The following is a 20,802-nucleotide window of genomic DNA, read 5'->3' on the forward strand; positions in this document are numbered from 1 at the left end:
ACCACACTTTCTAAGAAAGAAAGTGATACGAGGATCACAAAGTGAATCTTGCCATATCCATATAGGCTTTTCAGCCTCTCCTGTAATGTGGAGGAATTGGAGATTGGTACTCCTTCCCTGCAAAACTTCCAGACCTTGGCTTTGGTGAACAAGCATTTTTATTTAACAAAGAATATTTCTCAAGTAAAATTCCATACTATATATAGACTATCATTGCATATTTGAGATTTTTTTTTTTACATTTTAACATTTCTGCTAAAATATGAGTTGACTCATTTGTTCTCATATTCTCCCTCTAATTACAACCCCAGTAATCCTTTCTAAGATGCGTAAAGGTAGTAGATTCCACACTGTCATCCTAATACCACAAATCATTATCTTTTTTATTTATTTATTTTTAAAGATTTTATTTATTTATTTGACAGAGATCGATAGTGAGAGAAGGAACACAAGCAGGGGGAGAGGGAAAGGGAGAAGCAGGCTTCCTGCCAAGCAGGGAGCCCGATGCGGGGCTCGATCCCAGGACCCTGGGATCACGACCTCAGCTGAAGGCAGACGCTTAACGACTGAGCCACCCAGGCACCCCTCATTATCTTTTTTAAAAAATATTTTATTTATTTGGCTGAGACAGACAGAGATAGTGCAAAGAGAGCATGAACGGGGAGGAGAGGGAGAAACAGGCTCCCGCTGAGCAGAGAGCCAGATGTGGGGCTTGACCTCAGGACCCTAGGATCATGACCTGAGCCAAAGGCAGATGCTTAACTGACTGAGCCACCCAGGCACCCCCACATATCATGATCTTGATCATGTCCTTGTAAACAACAAAGAGCTGAAACTATCTTGTAATTTTTTAATGTCAATATCATGCCTGGTATGAAACCAAGTATCATAGGTTAGCTGTTAGAACTAATGAATGAATTCAGTAAAGTTTCAGGGTACAAACTCAACACACAAAAATCTGTTGCATTTCTATACATGAATAATGAGATATCAGAAAGAGAATTTAAGAAAACCATCCCAGTTACAATTGCATCAAAAGAATAAAATACCTAGGAATAAATTTAACTAAGAGGTGAAAGACCTGTACACTGAAACTACAAGACACTGATGAAAGAAATTGAAGACACAAATAAATGGAAAGATAATTCACATTCATGGAGTGGTAGAATGATTATCATTAAAATGGCCATACTACCCAAAGCAATCTGCAGATTCGATACAATCCCTATCAAAACTCCAAAGGCACTTTTCATTGGATTAGAACAATCCTAAAATTTATGGAATCATGAAAGACCCAGAATATCCAAAGTAATATTGAGGAAAAAGCACAAAGCTGGAGGCATCATGCACCTTGATTTCCAATTATATTACAAAGCTATAATAATCAAAATAGTATGCTATTGTCATAAAAGAAGACACATAGATCCATAGAGCAGATTAGAGAGCCCAGAAATAAATCCATACATATACGGTTAATTAATTTACAACAAATAAGGCAAAAATTTACAACAGGGAAAAACAGTCTCTTCAATAAATGGTGCCGAGAAAACTGAATAGCCACATGCAAAAGAATAAAACTAGACTACTATCTTACATTATAGATGAAACTTAACTCAAAATGGTTTAAAGACTTGAATATAAGACCTGAAACCATAAAACTTCTAGAAGAAAACATAGGCATTAAGGCCCTTGATGTAGGTCTTGATGATGTGTTTTTAGATATGACTCCAAAGCAAAGACAACAAAAGAGAAAATAACCAAGTGGGATTATATCAAACTAAAAAGCTTCTACACAGCAAAGGACATCATCAACCAAATGAAAAGGCAACCTACTGAATGAGAAAAAATATTTGCAAGCCATAGACCTACGAAGGGTTTAATATCCAAATACATAAAGAATGCATACAACTGAGTAGCAAAAAAGCAAGCAATCTGATTAAAAAGTGGGCAGATCTGAATAGGCATTTTTCCAAAGAAGACATACAGATTGTCAGCATGTCATGAAAAGGTGCTCACTGTCACTAATCATCAGGGAAATGCAAATGAAAACCACAAGACCTCACCTCACACCTGTCAGAATGGCTGTTATCAAAAGGACAATAAATAACAACTGTTGGAGAGGGTGTGGAAAAAAGTTTTGGTGGGAATGTAAATTGGTGCAGCCACAATGAAAAACAGTATGGAGTTTCCTCAAAAAATTACATATAGAACTACCATATGATCCAGCAATTTCACTTCTGGGTATTTATCTGAAGAAAACAAAAACTATTTTGGAAAGATATATGCACCCCCATGTTCATTATTTTCAATAGCCAAGACATGGAAACAACCTTAGTGTCCTTCAGCAGATGAATGAGTAAAGATATAAACACACACACACACACACACACACAATGGAATACTACTTAGCCATAAAACGAAAGCAATCTCACCATTTGTGAAATGGATGGACCTTAAGGGCATATGCTAAGTGAAACAACTCAGAGAAAGACATATACTGTATGATTTCACTTATATATGGAATTTTAAAAATAACAACAAACCAAGCTCATGGAGATAGAGAACAGTGGTTGCCAAAGGTAGGGTAAGGGGTGGAAGAAATGAACAAAGGGGGGCAAAAGGCACAAACTTCCAGTTATAAAATAATTAAGTCATGGAGATGTAATGTACAGCATGGTGACTATAGTTAATAATACTGTATTGCCTATTTGAAAGTTGATAATAGAGTACATCATTTTTTTTCATTTTTTTATTTTATTATGTTAATCACCATACATTACATCATTAGTTTTTGATGTAGTGTTCCATGATTCATTGTTTGCGTATAACACCCAGTGCTCCATTCAATATGTGCCCTCTTTAATACCCATCACCAGGCTAACCCATCCTCACACCCCCCTCACCTCTAGAACCCTCAGTTTGTTTCTAGGAGTCCATAGTGTCTCATGGTTTGTCTCCTCCTCCGATTCCCCCCCTTCATTTTTCCCTTCCTACTATCGTCTTCTTTTTTTTTTTTTTTTAACATATAATGTATTATTTGTTTCAGAGGTACAGGTCTGTGATTCAACAGTCTCACACAATTCACAGTGCTCACCATAGCACATATGCTCCCCAATGTCTATCACCCAGCCACCCCATCCCTCCCACCCCCCACCACTCCAGCAACCCTCAGTTTGTTTCCTGAGATTAAGAATTCCTCATATCAGTGAGATCATATGATACATGTCTTTCTCTGATTCACTTATTTCACTCAGCATAATACCCTCCACTTCCATCCATGTCATTGCAAATGGCAAGATTTCATTCCTTTTGATGGCTGCATGATATTCCATTGTATATATGTATACCACCTCTTCTTTATCCATTCATCTGTCAATGGACATCTTGACTCTTTCCATAGTTTGGCTATTGTGGACATGGCTGCTATAAACATCGGGATGCACATACCCCTTCAGATCACTACATTTGTATCTTTGGGGTAAATACCCAGTAGTGCAATTGCTGGGTCATAGGGTAGCTCTATTTTCAACTTTTTGAGGAACCTCCATACCATTTTCCAGAGTGGCTACACCAGCTTGCATTCCCACCAACAGTGGAGGAGGGTTCCCCTTTATCCGCATCCCCGGCAACATCTGTCATTTCTTGACTTGTTAATTTTAGCCATTTGACAGCCACATGCAGAAGAATGAAATTGGACCATTCCCTTATGGTCCATAAGGAACGATGTGTGTGAGTTGGTATCTCATTGAGATTTGGATTTGGATTTCCCTGATGCCGAGCATTATTGAGCAGTTTTTCATGTGTCTGTTGGCCATTTGGATGTCTTTTTTGGAAAAATGTCTGTTCATGTCTTCTGTCCATTTCTGATAGGATCATTTGTTCTTTGGGTATTGAGTTTGATAAGTTCTTTATAGATTTTGGATACTAGCCCTTTATCTGCTACATCATTTGCAAATATCTTCTCCCATTCTGTCGGTAGTCTTTTGGTTTTGTTGACTGTTTCTTTTGCTGTGCAAAAGTTTTTTATCTTGATGAAGTCCCCATAGTTCATTTTTGCCCTTGCTTCCCTTGCCTTTGGCGATGTTTCTAGGAAGAAGTTGCTGCGGCTGAGGTCAAAGGGGTTGCTGCCTTGTTCTCCTTTAGGATTTTGATGGACTCCTGTCTCACATTGAGGTCTTTCAACCATTTGGAGTCTTATTTTTGTGTGGGGTGTAAGGAAATGGTCCAGTTTCATTCTTCTGCATGTGGCTGTCCAATTTTCCCAACACCATTTGTTGAAGAGACTGTCTTTTTTCCATTGGACATTCTTTCCTGCTTTGTCAAAGATGGGTTGACCATAGAGTTGAGGGTCCATTTCTGGGCTCTCTATTCTGTTCCATTGATCTATGTGTCTGTTTTTGTTCCAGTACCATACTGTCTTGATGATGACAGCTTTGTAATAGAGCTTGAAGTCCGGAATTGTGATGCTGCCATCTTTGCTTTTCTTTTTCAACATTCCTCTGGCTATGCGGGGTCTTTTCCGGTTCCATACAAATTTTAGGATTATTTGTTTCATTTCTTTGAAAAAAGTGGATGGTATTTGGATGGGGATTGCATTGAATGTGTAGATTGCTCTAGGTAGCATTGACATCTTCACAGTATTTGTTCTTCCAATCCATGAGCATGGAACATTTTTCCATTTCTTTGTGTCTTCCTCAATTTCTTTCATGAGTATTTTATAGTTTTCTGAGTACAGATTCTTTGCCTATTTGGTTAGATTTATTCCTTATCTTATGGTTTTGGGTGCAATTGTAAATGGGATCGACTCCTTAATTTCTCTTTCTTCTGTCTTGTTGCTGGTGTATAGGAATGCCACTGATTTCTGTGCATTGATTTTATATCCTGCCACTTCAGTGAAGTCCTGTATGAGTTCTAGCGGTTTTGGGGTGGAGTCTTTTGGGTTTTCCACATAAAGTATCATATCATCTGCAAACAATGAGAGTTTGACTTCTTCTTTGCTGATTCAGATGCCTTTTATTTCTTTTTGTTGTCTGATTGCTGTGGCTAGGGCTTCTAATACTGTGTTGAATAGCAATGGTGATAGTGGACATCCCTGCCGCGTTCCTGACCTTAGGGGGAAAGTAGAGCCTCCAGTTTTGATTGCACCTCATTGATAGCCTTTTTGATTTCAACTTGGTTAGATTTTAGTTTTTTTATTTCTCCAGAAAGGGTTTGTTTCTCTTTTACCTTCCATGCTTTTTTCAAGCCCAGCTAGTATCTTTATAATCGTCATTCTGAACTATAGTTCCGACATCTTACTAATGTCCATATTGATTAGGTCCCTGGCAGTCAGTACTGCCTCTTGTTTTTTTTGAGGTGAGTTTTTCCGTCTTGTCATTTTGTCCTGAGGAGAATAGATGAATGAGAGAACAAAATGCTAACAGGGTAACAATAACCCCAGAAAAATATACACTAAACAAATCAGAAGAGACCTGAAACTGGGGGAAAAGAAAGGGAAAGAAAGAAAAAAGAAAAAAAAAGAAAAAGATTTAAAAAAAAAGAAGAATATGATCAAATATGATCAGGCTGGTGAATAGATCAGTGCCACACATTACATTTTGGACATATTTTGGTCTGTTAGAAGAAAGTGCCTCCCAAAATTTTAAAGAAAGAAAAGCTTATATATGTACAAAAATAAGGTAAAATATGATGAAGGGATGGAATATGACTGTAAAGATGAAAATTATAAAAGATTTTATAAAAAGGAATTGATAAGAAGTTGGTTGAAAAAAGAAAGAAGAGAAATTAAATAAAAACAAAAGGGGAGAGAATGTGATCAGGCAGGAGACTAGAACAAAGCCATCCACTAGAGATTTAGGGTATATTTTGGTCTGTTAGAAGAAACTGTATCCCAAAATTTTAAAGAGAGAACAACATATATATATATATATATATACCAAAAATAAGGTTAACTACTATGAAGGGATAGAATATGATCTAAAAATGAAAAATAAAAAAGATTTTTAAAAAGGGGATTGATAAGATATTGATTGAAAAAGGGAAGAAAAATTTAAAAAAAAATGAAAAAATTTAAAAAATTAACTTTGAAAGACTAAAGAATCATGGGGAAAAAGCCATGAATTCTATGTGCAGTATTCCCCTAGCGCTAGAGTTCTGCCGTTCTCATTGATGGGTAAACTTGGGGGTCTTGGCTGGCTGTTCTCGCTGATCTTCTGGGGGAGGGGCCTGTTGCCATGGTTCCCAAATGTCTTTACTGGAGGAGGAATTGCCCCGACCTTGCCGGTCCGGGCTAAGTAATCTGCTCAGGTTTGCTCTCGAGAGCTTTTGTTCCCTGCAAGCTTTCCATCCAGCTTTGGAGGATGAGAGTGAAAATGGCGGCCTCCCAATCTCCACCCCAGAGGAGCCAAGAACTCAGGGCCCCACTCCTCAGTGAGCCCCCAGAGAAAAGCAGTCAGTCACTCCCGTCACCCGGTTTCCAGCGCTCTCCGTGCTCAACCGGCCTGTGACTGAGCATTTCTATCTCTGGCACACGACCCTGTCTGGAGTCCCCAAACCCAACAGATCCCTGCGGTGCGCTCCCGCACTGCAGGGGGAGGAAGGGGAGGAAGGGGAGTCTCCCCGGATCCCCGGATCTGCCGCTTGTTGGGTCCCTGCTGGAGGAGCAGGGGCCCGACTGTGCCGCGGATCATGGTTTTTGGCAACCCTGAGCTGAGAGCCTGCGCCTGGGCTCCGCCTCTGCAGCCGGCTTCCCAGCTCCAATACCTGGGAGCTCTGCCACACTCAGGCACCCCCGGTCTTTCTGTGACCCCGAGGGTCCTGAGACCACACTGTCCCGGAGGGTTCCACCCCCCGCTTAGGCACCAGAGTGACGTCCCTCGGCGGAGCAGACTTTTAAAAGTTCCGATTTTGTGCTCCGCGGCTCTATCACTTGCCAGAAGCAGCCGAAGGAGGCCCCCTCCCCCGCCGTCTATCTTCCCGAATATTGCCTGGGATTCACTTCTGTGCACGTCCTACCTTCCAGAAAGTGGTTGCTTTTCTGTTCAGAGAGTTGCTGCTATTCTTTTCCTCGATCTCCTGTTGAGTTCGTAGGTGCTCAGAATGGTTTGATCCGTACCTAGCTGAATTCCTAGGACCAGATGAAATTTAGGTCTCCTACTCCTCCGCCATCTTGCTCCTCCCCCCCCATAATAGAGTACATCTTAAAAGTACTCATCACAAGAAAAAAAATTTTGTGACTATGGGAACAGATGTTATCTAGACTTATTGTGGCCATTTCACTATATATATATATATCAATTATATATATGTGTATATATATTTTTTTTAAAATTAAGAAATAATTTACATATAACATTATATTAGTTTCAGGCATACAACATAATGATTGAATGTACACCTGAAACTAATATAATGTTATATGTCAATATTTTCTCAAGTTAAAAAAAAAGTATAAGCAGGGGAAAAAAAGTATTATGGTTGAAAGAGGAGATAGTAATCATTTAAAGAGCTATCTGAATCTCTAGCAGTGTCTTAATTCTATCATAAAAAGCTGAGAAATCTCTATCTTTATCTATCTATCATCTGTCATCTATCATCTATCTATCTTTCTATCATCTATCTTATTCCTTGGCCTACTCACACCCATCTTTGGCTAGCACATTGAAAGTTTCACTACAAATATCTATACCATGTAAGTTCTCCAAATTATTTTAAAACTTAAACATATAGTGGATGCTAAGCATGTTTGCTGAATTAACTATTTCCTAAATTCTCATATATAATATTTTTAAGTGATTAAACAATAATAATAAAAATGATCACTTGTATTTTCCATACTAATTTTCTTTAATAGTGTTAACTTACCTATTTTATTTCAGTTGTACTGTCTACCTATCTGGAACACAAAGATTACATGGAGGAATTCATAGGAATGAAAACCAAAAACGTGTCCTTTGTATGGAATAAGAATTACAGCGATACTTGGAAATCAATGGAGTTTATACTTTGATATAATGAAGTTGTTAAATATCATTGGCTCAGTAGTTTCTCTTTTTTAAAAGTTTGCTTATGGCAAATAACACAAGCAATTTTCCTTTTCATCCTCAAGTATCTTAAATATTTGTACTAAATATTGCAATTTAGTCTCAAATGTTATTTATTCTGGATTCAGACATGCGCTTAGAAATTTTATTCTAAGACAAGATAATCAGTTCAATCTTCAGGTAAATATGTGTTTTATATACAAGAACAAAAATGATTTCATTGTGTATCTGAAGGATTATACTTAAGGAAGAAAACATTGGTAACTTGAGCTCAAATCCCAAACCTACATGCAAATATAATATTACTCTGCCTACCAGCTTTTGCAATGCTATACGGATATCCTAAAGGGAATCTACAAATACAAAAAATCTCAGATAGCTCTCTTGCTGATCTCATCATTTAAGCCAACCCATAATAATGTTTTTCTGTACAGAATGTCTGGAAGCTATGTGATCCCGTAAATTCAGGTTGCCCAGCGATGCAAACCATAACACAGTGCTGGTCACAGGACAATCAATTTAGCCATTGTGAATGATAGTGCTTCTCTAGATGACTGAAAATGACTAGTTCACCCATAAGAACTCTCACATGGTGGTCATTTAATATAGTGCACTCACAAGTTGATTGGTAGTAAATAACACTGGCTTGGATATACAGCAAATGCAATGCAGTAAAAACCTGATATAGGAGCTATTCTAGAGTACAGCATTAATTGTATTTCCTGAGCCAAGAGTGACTTCCCACTAGTTTGTGTGTGTGTTGTTGTATTAGAAATATAAAATTGAGGGGCGCCTGGGTGTCTCAGTCAGTTAAGCGTCTGCTTTCAGCTCAGGTCATGATCCTGGGGTCCTGGGACTGAGCCCCACAGTCAGGCTCTGCTCAGCGGGAAGTCTGTTTCTCCCTCTCCCTCTGCCCCTCCCCCCACTGTTTGCGCATGCTTTCTTTCTCTCTCTCTCCTTCAAATAAATAAATAAAATCTTAAAAAAAAAAAGAAATGTAAAATTGAATGAGGATAATGGGACATTTTTTGGGAAAAGAATACAAAAATGACACAAAATTTTATCCCTGTATTCCCATAGATTTATATAATCCATCGAATACACAAACTACTATTTGCTGTAACCTTAAAATGATTTTTTTTTCACTATTGATAACTTTGAGATTAGTTTCACTTTGTAAATTTGATAATCCCTGTGAGATTTTAATATTTCTGCTCTTCTTACTGAATGTTTTAATTTATCTTTAAGGGTAAAAATGTTGAGACTTAACAGCTGACCCAGTTAAGTAATATGCTCATTTATATGTACTTCCTAGCCTTGATAGTAAACAATCAATGTATCCCTACATTCCTAATATTTAAAGAGAGGATCATTTCCTTCTCTCTCTCTTTTTTTAAAGACTTTATTTATTTATTTATTTATTTAGAGAGAAGGAGAGCATGCATGAGTCGGGGGAGGGGCAGAGGGAGAGAGATTCTGAGGCAGACTCTGCACTGTACATGGAGCCCACCACAGGGATTGATCTCACCACTGGGAGACCGTGACCTGAGCCGAAACCAAGAGTCAGACCCTCAACCAGCTGAGCCATCCAGGCGCCCCACTTTTTTTTCTTCTCTCTTAACAGCAATCTTCATATCCATGATTTATTGCTAAGAGAATTTCGGTTGCTCTATTTTGATTTGTTTCACTATGTGATACAATTGAAACTAATATATATATACATAGGATCAAGACTCTGGAAATTAATTAGTATTGAAATAATTTAAAACATTGATTTAAATAATGGCCAACTTATAAAGAATGTACCTAATTTTGAAGTGCGTAAGTTGATGACACATAATAACTAAAATGCATTGAGTGAACTTTGGATCCTGAACAAACTTTAAAAAATCCATAAGGGATATTTTGGAGACAGTTAAGGAAATTTTAACACAAAATGTGTATTGTATGATATTATGGAATAAATATTCATATATTCAGTATGATAATGATACTGTTGTTATGTAGGGAAATTAGAAGATTCATGCTGAAGTATTGAAGAATGAAGCATTATCATGTCTGCAACTTGTTTTCTAAAGATTTTCATATATGTGCATAAAGTATATATACAACATAAAACTTGCATGTGAGAGAAAAAATAAATGTGGCAAAATACAACAATTCATGAATCTAAGTATACCAGTGTTTATTGTACTCATATATCCACTCTTCTGTAGGCTTGACATTTTTCTTTTTTTTTTTTTTAAAGATTTTATTTATTTATTTGACAGAGAGAGAGACAGCGAGAGAGGGAACACAAGCAGGGGGAGTGGGAGAGGGAGAAGCAGGCTTCCTGCTGAGCAGGGAGCCCGGTGCAGGGCTCGATCCCAGGACCCTGGGATCATGACCTGAGCCGAAGGCAGACGCGTAATGACTGAGCCACCCAGGCGCCCCAGGCTTGACATTTTTCAAAGTAAAAAGTTGAAGGAAAATTCTTATTCTAGTAAATGAACAATTTTGCTTAACTTTATATTAAATGTCCATTTTCTATGTATCAACTGTTTCAGAAAAGCTTTTATATATCAAGAAAGTGTTAGAAAATGTTGACTTTCGTAAGAAAGCTATGTTTATTTAAGAACAAAATTATAAGAAAGAAGATGCTGGTGATTTTATATTCTAGAGGTTTTCATCTTGGAAAATTTTTGATAAATGTCTCTAAACTAAAATTTACACTATTCATTTGGAATCTAGCATTTACCCAGGAAATGCACATAATAAGGATTTCATAGCCATTCTATCACCAGTAGTAGATAGGGAGGGACGGAATTAATTCAGAATGAAAACAAGGTTAAGTACCCATCCTATCATGGAAGTGGTGAATAAGAAATGTCAGATAGCTGTGTCAGATAATCAGACCTCTTTTCCTTATGAAAGCTTAGGCAATTAAAAGACTGTGAAATTAAAAATGCGGTGTAATTGGCAATGTTAATTCTAAATTAGTTTTATGTATGTCTCTGCACTTATAGGAGGAGCCGAAGACAAGACGTGAGGCATGGAAATCCATTGACTCAGTGCAGAGGATTTAATCTAAAAGGTATTAAAACTGAGCAAGGGTCAAACTTGGTAAAGAGTTGCATTGCTCCATGTCACACTTCAGGGAGGGAAACCTCGTTATAATTCATATCTTCTGTTTTTTGTTTTGTTTTGTTTTTTTCAAGATTTTATTTATTTATTTGACACAGAGAGGGAACACGAGCAGGGCGAGTGGGAAAGGGAGAAGCAGGCTTCCCGCTGAGCAGGGAGCCCAATGCTGGGCTCGATCCTGGGATCATGACCTGGACTAAAGGCAGACGCTTAATGACTGAGCCACCCAGGCGCCCCTCATATCTTCTGTTTTAATGGGAGATTATGAAGATGCTTGGTGTTCATATGGAAATTAAAAATTGAACGTTATTTGTATGTATAGTAGGAAAAACAAATGTCTGTGACCACAGTTACCTTGGGTGTGTTAGTTGGTTAGGTCTTTCACATAGATGTCAGTTACAGATTTTCCAAGCTATTATTTTTTTTCTGAAGAAACAAAGTTATTGTCTTCTTTGTTAAGAAAAAAAGGTGCTTTTTTAAAATTTTGAAAATTTAAAATTTTTTTTTAAAGTTTACCATTTTAACCATTTTCAAATGTATAGTTCTGTGGCATTAAGTACATTCACACTGTTGTGCAACCAGCACCACATCCATCTCTAGAACTTTTTATTTTTCCCAAGTGAAACTATACCCATTAAATACAAACTCCCTCTTCACCAGCTTCTGGAAACCACCATTCTACTTTCTGTCTTTATGAATTTGATTCTTCTAAATACCTCTTATAAGTGGAAATACACAATATTTATCCTTTTGTAACTGCTTATTGCACTTCTTCGGGGTTCATTCACGTTGTAACATGTGTCAGGATTTCTTCTCTATTGAAAATGGAAAAAATTTTATTGTGTGTTTATATCACATTTTGTTTATTCATCTATCACTGGACACTTGGATTGCTTCCACTTTGGGCTATTATAATTAATCCTGCTCTGAACATGGGTGTACCAGTGCCTTGGCTTTACAATTCATAACCATTCCAATACTTCTGAGAATTCTGCCTCTGTCTTAGAATCAATCTAACCCATTTCTTCCCATCCTGACATAAAGATCACATGTTATTATACTTTCCCCACTAACCTTCTCCCCTCCACCTGAACCCCACCAGTGACATCTCTTCAGGCGGAGCTCTCTTGGTGCTAGAGACCCACTAGTTGCTAACAATTAACACCAAGACTCCTATTGCTAGTATTTTTGAGTCTGGGCCTTTCTTTAGTAAAGACTGACATTCGTATTACTAACTCCATGAACTATAAGAGAAAATTGTGACACATTTTGCTTAGTGGTTCCGTACATCTAATTGAGGGAATAAATCCAGGTCACCATTTCTCTATTTACTGAGTATTTTATAAATATGTGTGCCATTTCTACTAATAGTAGTAGCTACAGGGGTAGAACTGCCAGCGGGGGTAATGATGAACTCACATGCGTGCTGGCTTTGTGTCAGAACCTGAGTTAAGTGCTTTCTTAATGGATTATCACACTTAATGCTCAAGACACTGTACCAAAGTAAGGTCTATTATTATCGCCATTTTATGAATGAAGAGGCTGTTCCTGTCTAAGCTACCACATGATTATACTACATGGTCTTCCTGAATTAAGAATCTCAGTACAGAACCTATATGAAAATATAATCCATGTTTTAAAGCCAAGTAAAACTGAGACACAGAAGGGTCAAGTAAGTTGTCGAAGGTTGCATGGTCCATATTGGTGAAGTCAGAATTTTACCTCCAATACCTCTGATTCCAGAGATTGTGTTCTCAACCACTACTTCCTGCTGCATCCACACTTGGCTTTCTAACTTTTCCTAATGCTTCTGAATTCTATCTATACTCCACCGAGTATGGATGGACCTGGCTTTAATAATGCCTGGCACTTACTAACTCTTCAAGTAGGATATGTTTCCTAGTAATTCACAGCATTGGCTTGCTCAGCTCTGAAAAGCTGAGAAAACCTAATTTGTAAGGATATTGTAATAATTAAATAAATGTTCAAAGTGATATTAAGGACATTCCTTGGTATAGAGTACTTCTTGAATAAACACTGATTCCCTTATGCCTTTCTCTCCTTCCCTTTAGGTTAAGCACAACAGGTAAACAATGTCTAATAGTCTGCTTGTTAAATGATTAAAGATTGCCTTTTGCGGGCTTCTATAGATGATGACAGTTTTATAGAGCAATAAACATTCATATAGGAGAATATGTTCTAAATTCTCTTCTCTCTCTTACTTTTGCTTTTCAGCATATAGAAATGCAGCTGAAATTGTTCAGTATGGAGTAAAAAATAACACCACTTTCCTTGAGTGTGCCCCGAAGTCTCCACAGGCATCTATCAAGTGGCTGTTACAGAAAGACAAAGACAGGAGGAAAGAGGTGAGTAGCACACCCCAGCAGCAATCAATCAGGGCTTTGGAAAGACACTCGATCACCATCCCTCAGTGAGGTTCAGATCATATGAGAAAGAAAAGGCATATGAACATCCTTTTATGTCTTTGGGATGACAAGTGCCACTTTCTTTAAAATCCTTTGTCTGTAGAGATGATGAATTAATTAGAAATCCTTGCTGCCTGTTCCCTTCTATGATACGGTGATTGGAACAAGAGCTTGAGCACTCAAGACAGGGTACTGATATGAGGAAGCATTCGTAAAAGAAACAAGATGTGTGCAAAACCAGAGGCCAGGTTCTCACACAGCAGCACCTTTGTGTGATTCACGAGCTAAAAGGGGGCTTTAAAAAAAGTTCAGTGTTTCCTCAGCCAGAAATTACGCTAAACTATAACTTTTATGGTAAGGAGCATTTTTCTGCTATGTGGTAGTCTGTTTCCTTTGCTTTATTATCCATGACTCTAGGGTTTTGGTTCGGTAATATATGGAATCATTGTTTATGGGACCATTGCCTTTATTTAGTGATATGGAAAAACAGTTTTTCAAAGAAAAGTACACTGACAACCTTTCACTGATCGGAAAGAGCTGTTTGAAAAGGGAAGCATTGTAAAATGGCTTAGGGTGAAATATTATAAATAATGAGCTCCAATAATATTGATGTCATATTGTACTGACAGATGAGAGGAAGAAGAAGAAAAATATGTATGTGTACATAAAGCCTTAGGGTAGTCTAAAATGTAATGCTATTAGCAGTGTCATAAAATCTGATGGAGCAAAGGGGAAAATGGAGCCTTTTGCATTTGGGTGTATCCTTCTGTCATGGGCAGTTTGGGTACCAAATATTAAGTTAATTGGAGATATTTAGAATGGATACAACCCCAAGCTATAGAACACAGACACTTGCATCAAAGCTACTGAAATACATGTTGGCTCCACATGAGAAAATACTTTACAACTCAGACCTGCCTGTCCAAAGACAGTATGAGCTGTTTAGGAAATTGTGTATCCCCTGTCACTGGAATAGTAAACCATAGGCTGATGACCGCTCGCATAAGAGATTTAACTATCTGGAGGAGAGAGGAGCTAGATGAACTTTGGGGCTCCTTCTTGCCCCAGAATTCTATGATACTAAACAGATCTTTTAAAACATTTTTATTAATAAAAAACTATTGTTTATTTGAGACCTCTTTTCTTTGCCACAAAAGTCTGTCATCAAAGACACCTTGAAATTTCTACAGTCTAATTAATTTTAAATTCTTTTGAATGGATGTAAATGGTAATACTAATTGCCTTAGAAAGTAACCTGGAGGGGCGCCTGGGTGGCTCAGGCGGTTAAGCGGCTGCCTTCGGCTCAGGTCGTGATCCTGGAGTCCCTGGATCGAGTCCCGCATCGGGCTCCCTGCTCAGCGGGGAGTCTGCTTCTCCCTCTCCCACTCCCCCTGCTTGTGTTCCTTCTCTCGCTGTGTGTGCCTCTGTCAATTAAATAAAAAATCTTAAAAAAAAAAAAAAGTAAAAAAGTAACCTGGAGTAGAAGTCATACTGTGTTATGATGATTATCATACAGAAATGAAGTTCTTAGACCAGAGCATGGCACATGGTCATGAACAGTCCTTCTGAGAAGTTGTGTGTGTTCATATGTGAATTGGAAATTTGAAACTCAAGCAGAGATTACCTAGTATAAATAAAATGTTTTTCTTTAATTCAGTAAAAAGTTAAATACAATAACATACAATAAGTGAATAAAATTTCTATTATTTAAAGAAAATGAGTACATGCAAGCTTGAATACATGCCACAGAAATTAATAAATGGAGTTAAAAATGGAATGAGTTAATAGATTTAATGACTGAATCATCTTTGTGGTATTTCTAACATTTTATTTCAGAATGCTCAAGAATGTACACTCAATTATTACTATCTTGCTTTTTCTTCTAATCTCAAAAACATAAGAATGCTATAAGACTATGAAAAAATTAACTATAATTGTGCAAATCTATTTTATCCAAAATTTATAGAGTGTAATTCCATTCATTCTTAATTTAGTTGAACAAATTATTACTGTCTTATTAAATTTATCCTAATTCGTCCTTAATAGTTTAGGCAAACACACACTTATTTCTCATGTTAATGATATATAAATATTGAACTTTAAAAAAAAAATGTAAGACAAATGATAAAAGCTCATGGATGAAAATGTAAATAGTTGATACTGAATAGCATAAAGTGAAAACTAAAAGATCTCCTCACCTCCACTTCAATCTTTATTCATACTTCGTGGAGTATGAAGCTACTAAGAATTATATATTAAATCATAATGTATTCTTCCAAATGTTCCCCATCATTTTCCTATTTTTGTCTTTCTCTCTCTCTCTCTGTCTCTCTCGGTAATGTACACACACACACTTTAATATCAGTACACTTGGAGCTAACTTATTTTTTCTTGGCTACAGTATTCCACTATACAAATATATATATATTTTTTAAAGCTATCTATTGCTTAAGGTTATTGTTTTGCTTCTTATCAAAAACATCATATAAATTAATATTTGCACACTTGTGAGTATATCTTCTGTACAAATTCCTAGAAATGATGAGGCACCTGGGTGGCTCAGTCAGTTAGGCATCTACCTTCAGCTCAGGTCATGATTCCAGGGTCCTGGGATTGAGCCCCGCATCGGGCTCCTTGCTCAGCGGGAAGACTGCTTCTCCCTCTCCCACTCCCCCTGCTTGTGTTCCCTCTCTCACTGTGTCTGTGTCAAATAAATAAATAAAATCTTTAAAAAAAATTCCTAGAAATGAAATTTCTGCATCAAATACTATATGCATGTTATGTGAATTTATAAAATTGACCTCCAAATTTTTTCCTAATTTTGCACACATAGAAAAGGCTTTCTTTTCCTTTTGTTTCTGAGTACACTTCTACGTGATTGAAACTATTTTTGAGACACATTTAAACTTTAAAAATTAAATTAACATCTAAACTTTGCTTTATATATTTCAGTCCTACTTCCTGATCTCCCTTTTCTAGATCTGTTCTCTTATCTGTATTTCAATACTATACTTTGCCTTTTTGTGCTTTTTGCGGGGGGGGGGGGCTACTTTTTATCTAAAACAATCTATCTTTGATTTTTATTTCATCAGTAATTAGATATGTACTTATGCAGAAATTTACCATTTAGAAAAACATTTTACATACATTTCTTTATTTTGATTTGGGTCAATTTCTGCCCCCCTCAGTGAAAGAGCATTCCAGAGTCCCCATGTCAAGGAACTTCTTACCACTTAGCTTTTTAGTCTGTTTGTTGACAATACTATAGCTGGAACTTTAAGAAAGATGAATTTCATGCATTTAACTAATATCCAGCACATGAGAGTTTTTTTCAGGATAAGCCTGTAAAGTAATTAAATATTAACTTCATAGCTTTTTATTACCTTTCCTTGGAAAGTAAAACCATTTGGAAGACGCAGAAGATGATGGCATTTCAGCTTATTTTTAGTCATTCTTTAGTTTGGGATAATTGGAAAAAGCCCTTGATAGTGTTCAAAACTCTGCCTCTGTTTATATCATTTTTTTTGAGTTGTCTTACTACTCAGTAAAGTAATGAAGTGTTTCCATTTTTAGTTAGGAGAACACTCATCATTGAAAAATGGTAAAATTCAACCATTTAACTGTGGCTTCATGATTTTACTAATAAGAGAGTATTTTTGTTGCAATTAAAGGCAAGAACGCCAGGACAAAAAGATATTTTAAATTATTCTATGAATTTTATTTTTATCTGTTGACTGTGATTCACACTCCAAATGCAACCAAAACTCTGTGCTTATATGTACAAAAGCTACTTCTGTCCAAAGGGAATGAACTTGAAGCTATTTTTGGCAATATGGGTGATAACTTCACCCTCTCTTTAATAGATTCCTTGCTCGTGAGACAAGATCTCCTGTGTCAAACAGGCAATGGAACTGACCAAAACTTTGTGTTCACTAAGAAGGAAGGTAATCAGTACCTGATGCTTTCGCCAAATTTGCAAGTCCAGAGATACTCTGTATATGTTGCTCATATCTTTTTAGAAGACACAGAGTCAGGTTTGGGATCTTTGATGATTCTCTCTTTTAGGTCAAGCTGAATGAACGAATCATAGCCACTTCACAAGGACTTCTAATCCGCTCTGTTCAAGATTCTGACCAAGGACTGTATCACTGCATTGCAACAGAGAACAGCTTCAAGCAGACCATAGCCAAGATCAACTTTAAAGTTTTAGATTCTGAAATGGTGGCTGTTGTGACAGACAAATGGTCCCCATGGACCTGGGCCAGCTCTGTGAGGGCTTTACCCTTCCACCCAAAGGACATCATGGGGGCATTCAGCCACTCAGAAATGCAGATGATTAATCAGTACTGCAAAGACACTCGGCAGCAACATCAACAAGAAGAATCTCAGAAGATAAGAGGGGACTATGGCAAGTTAAAAGCTCTCATCAATAGCCGGAAAAGTAGAAACAGGAGGAATCAGTTGCCAGAGTCATAATATTCTCTTACTTGGGGCTTATGCTTCCAGTAAAGAATAGTCTGTCTTCAATGATCAAATTCTGAGCAAAGAACCTTGTGCTTTACCCATGGGAAATTCCTGAGAAAGGTGTTACTCACTCCTCAAGTGAGTATTACATGAACTGAAATGAGCATGCATTTTCTTGTATGATATTGACTAGCACTAGACATGTCATGGTCCTCATGGTGCATATAAATATTTAACTTAACCCAGATTTTATTTATATCTTTATTTACTTTTCCTTCAAAATCAGTATGGCGGCTATGAAACTAAAATTCTTACATCCCTTAATTGAATGAGGGCTATAACCCCGTGATCTTCCTTCCTTGCTTTACGGGTTTAGATTTGGAATTGCCAGTAATTTTATATATGGAAACAAATGCCAAGTTCACAACTTTTACATTGTAAAAGTTGTATAAATACATGTAATAGAGTAGGGCTGTCAAAAGAAATGTAGAATAGATACAAGTCAAGGAAGAGGGCATCTAAAAGTTGTATAAAACATGAGTGATTCATACAGAAAAATGAACAGTTTATATACTTACAGTGAAATATATTAATTTTTTTATTGTAAAAACGGTCAGTTGCTGATATCTGCTATTGATCTTTGTTTCCTTGTTTTAGGAAGATAAAATGAATGATCCTCACCATAAACATCTTTGATTAGAGTTATGTCAGTGAAACATTTAAGTTTATATTCTTATGCTATCATCTTCCAAACAAAAGCACTTTTTTTGGAAGTTATTTAAGTTATTATAGACTCAGAGAATATAATCTTACACTGTTTAATTAATTACTGTATTCTAATTTTCTAGTCTGTGTGGCAAAGTAAACACTATATGAAGAAAAAATGAAATATCAAATTTGTATATGAGAGGTGAAACTATCAAAATGGGGAAAAATAAAGTAAGAAATACAATTTTATTAAAAGCTGTTTATAAAAAATGTGACTAGTTTTTACCATCAGTGATTAATTTCAATAATTAATTCTCACATTTTTTTGGTTTACCAACCTCAGATATCATACGATTTTTAAGTCACCAGTTCATTTTTTTAAAATAATCTTTAGTATGTGCTGGAGAAGTGCTCATTTTGTGAACAAATGAAAAAAATTTGAATATGAACAAAAATAGACATACTTTCTTTTAAAAGAATGCTGGTGCATTAGGTTCCCTGGTATATAAATACAAATGTGGTAAGTTTTGTAATGAATAAAATAATTTTCTTCTAACTGTATGTTTGGGTCATTTCATTAGAAAAATTTATTATTGAACCTTTTATTCCAAATAACAATTAGATGGGAGAAATATGAAAAATCTCTTTATCCTGTTATATTTCCTTTAAAAACACAAATTTGCCTTTTCATTTTATTTACTTGTAAAGAAATTTTCATGTTTCCAGGTACAAATAGAAATTGCATCATAGACCTATTCAAAATCTAGTACAAAATTTTATTTGGAGTTAACAGTCCACAAAGAAGGTAAGGTAGACTTATTACTTTCTTAAGCACCACAGAATAAAAGCTTCAAGAACTAAACCATTATCAAAATGAATGCAATCATTGATCAGAATTTGAGAATATGATTTATTATTTAAGAGGTGGTAAATTATGATATTATAAGAGGAGGCCTCAGTGGGGGCAAACATAGCAGTTAAAATACACAACATAAATAATGTTCATTCAAAAATAAGCTAATAAATAAAAGCTATTCTTCCAAATGTGTATGATTCTGAAGTATTCTGTAAAGCAGTTCATTATACAAATATTTTGCCTGCTATGTGCATAAATAGAAATGTGTGTCAATGGAAGGCCAAAACCATCTTCAGTGTTTATGGCCAATCTATTCTATGTACAGAGTTTAAAGTAAAATTGTTTTAGAGTCAGAAGATAGGGTAAACTACACAGGTCCCCTTGCTTCATGTAAACACAAACTGATAGACAATGAGGGTATTTAGTTTTTTAATATTATTTGTGCTATTTAATACCTTCTCCTTTGAACATTATTCAATTGTATATACTTTTATTACTTTTGTTTTAAAATTATAGAAATTCTTCAACATAACTGCCAAATGTAAAGAAAATTTTCTTTCTCCAAAATAATGTCAACGTATACTGAATATTGGTGGTTAACTAGTTTTATTTTGTGTAGTTTGACATTTTGATGACTTAATATGTTTTCCATTTGTATTGTACATAAAATTTCCTAGGAATGCACTTTTTTTCAAAGTGTAGGTTTGTGGATAGATTTTAGCATGATGAAACTGTCATTACGGTGAATGTTCACTCTGTGAGAAAATAAACTAAATGTAGTTAGTACATTGATATTTAATTGGATATTGAAGAAATCATTTGCCTGGCAAAATAAAACATGTTGAATTCCCCAAGAATGTCTTCAACTTTTCTTTTTAATGTTGGATATATAATTGCTTGTTGACATGATAGAACCTACTGAATCTTATAATTTTTTTAAGTTTTAGTTATTTATCCATTTTTGTAAAAATAATGCATCTAGATATTTCTAAATTCAAAACTTCTGGAAGAATATACATGGAAAACTCTCCTTGTACCATTATCCCTCGTTTATTCAAGTCCCAACCCCAGAAACATCCAATATTGTCAATTTCTATGTGTATTTCTGTGATATTTTACATATATGCAAGCAAATTCATATTTGTTTTCTCTTTAAGAGGCACTGTACAGGGGCGCCTGGGTG

At 36.1% G+C, this 20,802-nt stretch overlaps 1 protein-coding gene across 2 annotated transcripts in view; it reads left to right on the forward strand.

The window, feature by feature from the left end:
- SEMA3C (semaphorin 3C) overlaps nt 1–20,473 on the forward strand; it is a 181,516-nt gene extending 161,043 nt beyond the window's left edge. Inside the window, exons 16-18 of one of the 2 annotated variants that reach the window (XM_064575357.1) lie at nt 11,048–11,115; nt 13,401–13,531; nt 17,455–17,615. In XM_064575357.1, the coding sequence (XP_064431427.1) occupies nt 11,048–11,115; nt 13,401–13,531; nt 17,455–17,469 (214 nt within the window). In that variant the 3' untranslated portion in view covers nt 17,470–17,615. Of the gene's footprint in view, nt 1–11,047; nt 11,116–13,400; nt 13,532–17,454; nt 17,616–17,656 lie in introns of those variants that run through there. The other variant, XM_064575356.1, reaches the window with a different exon arrangement.
- The last annotated feature ends 329 nt before the right edge of the window (nt 20,474–20,802 follow it).

This window comes from Mirounga angustirostris, unplaced genomic scaffold (assembly GCF_029215605.1).
Source record: "Mirounga angustirostris isolate CCGP_5_RB_7025 unplaced genomic scaffold, mMirAng1.0.hap1 SCAF_12, whole genome shotgun sequence".
Lineage (NCBI taxonomy): Eukaryota > Metazoa > Chordata > Mammalia > Carnivora > Phocidae > Mirounga > Mirounga angustirostris.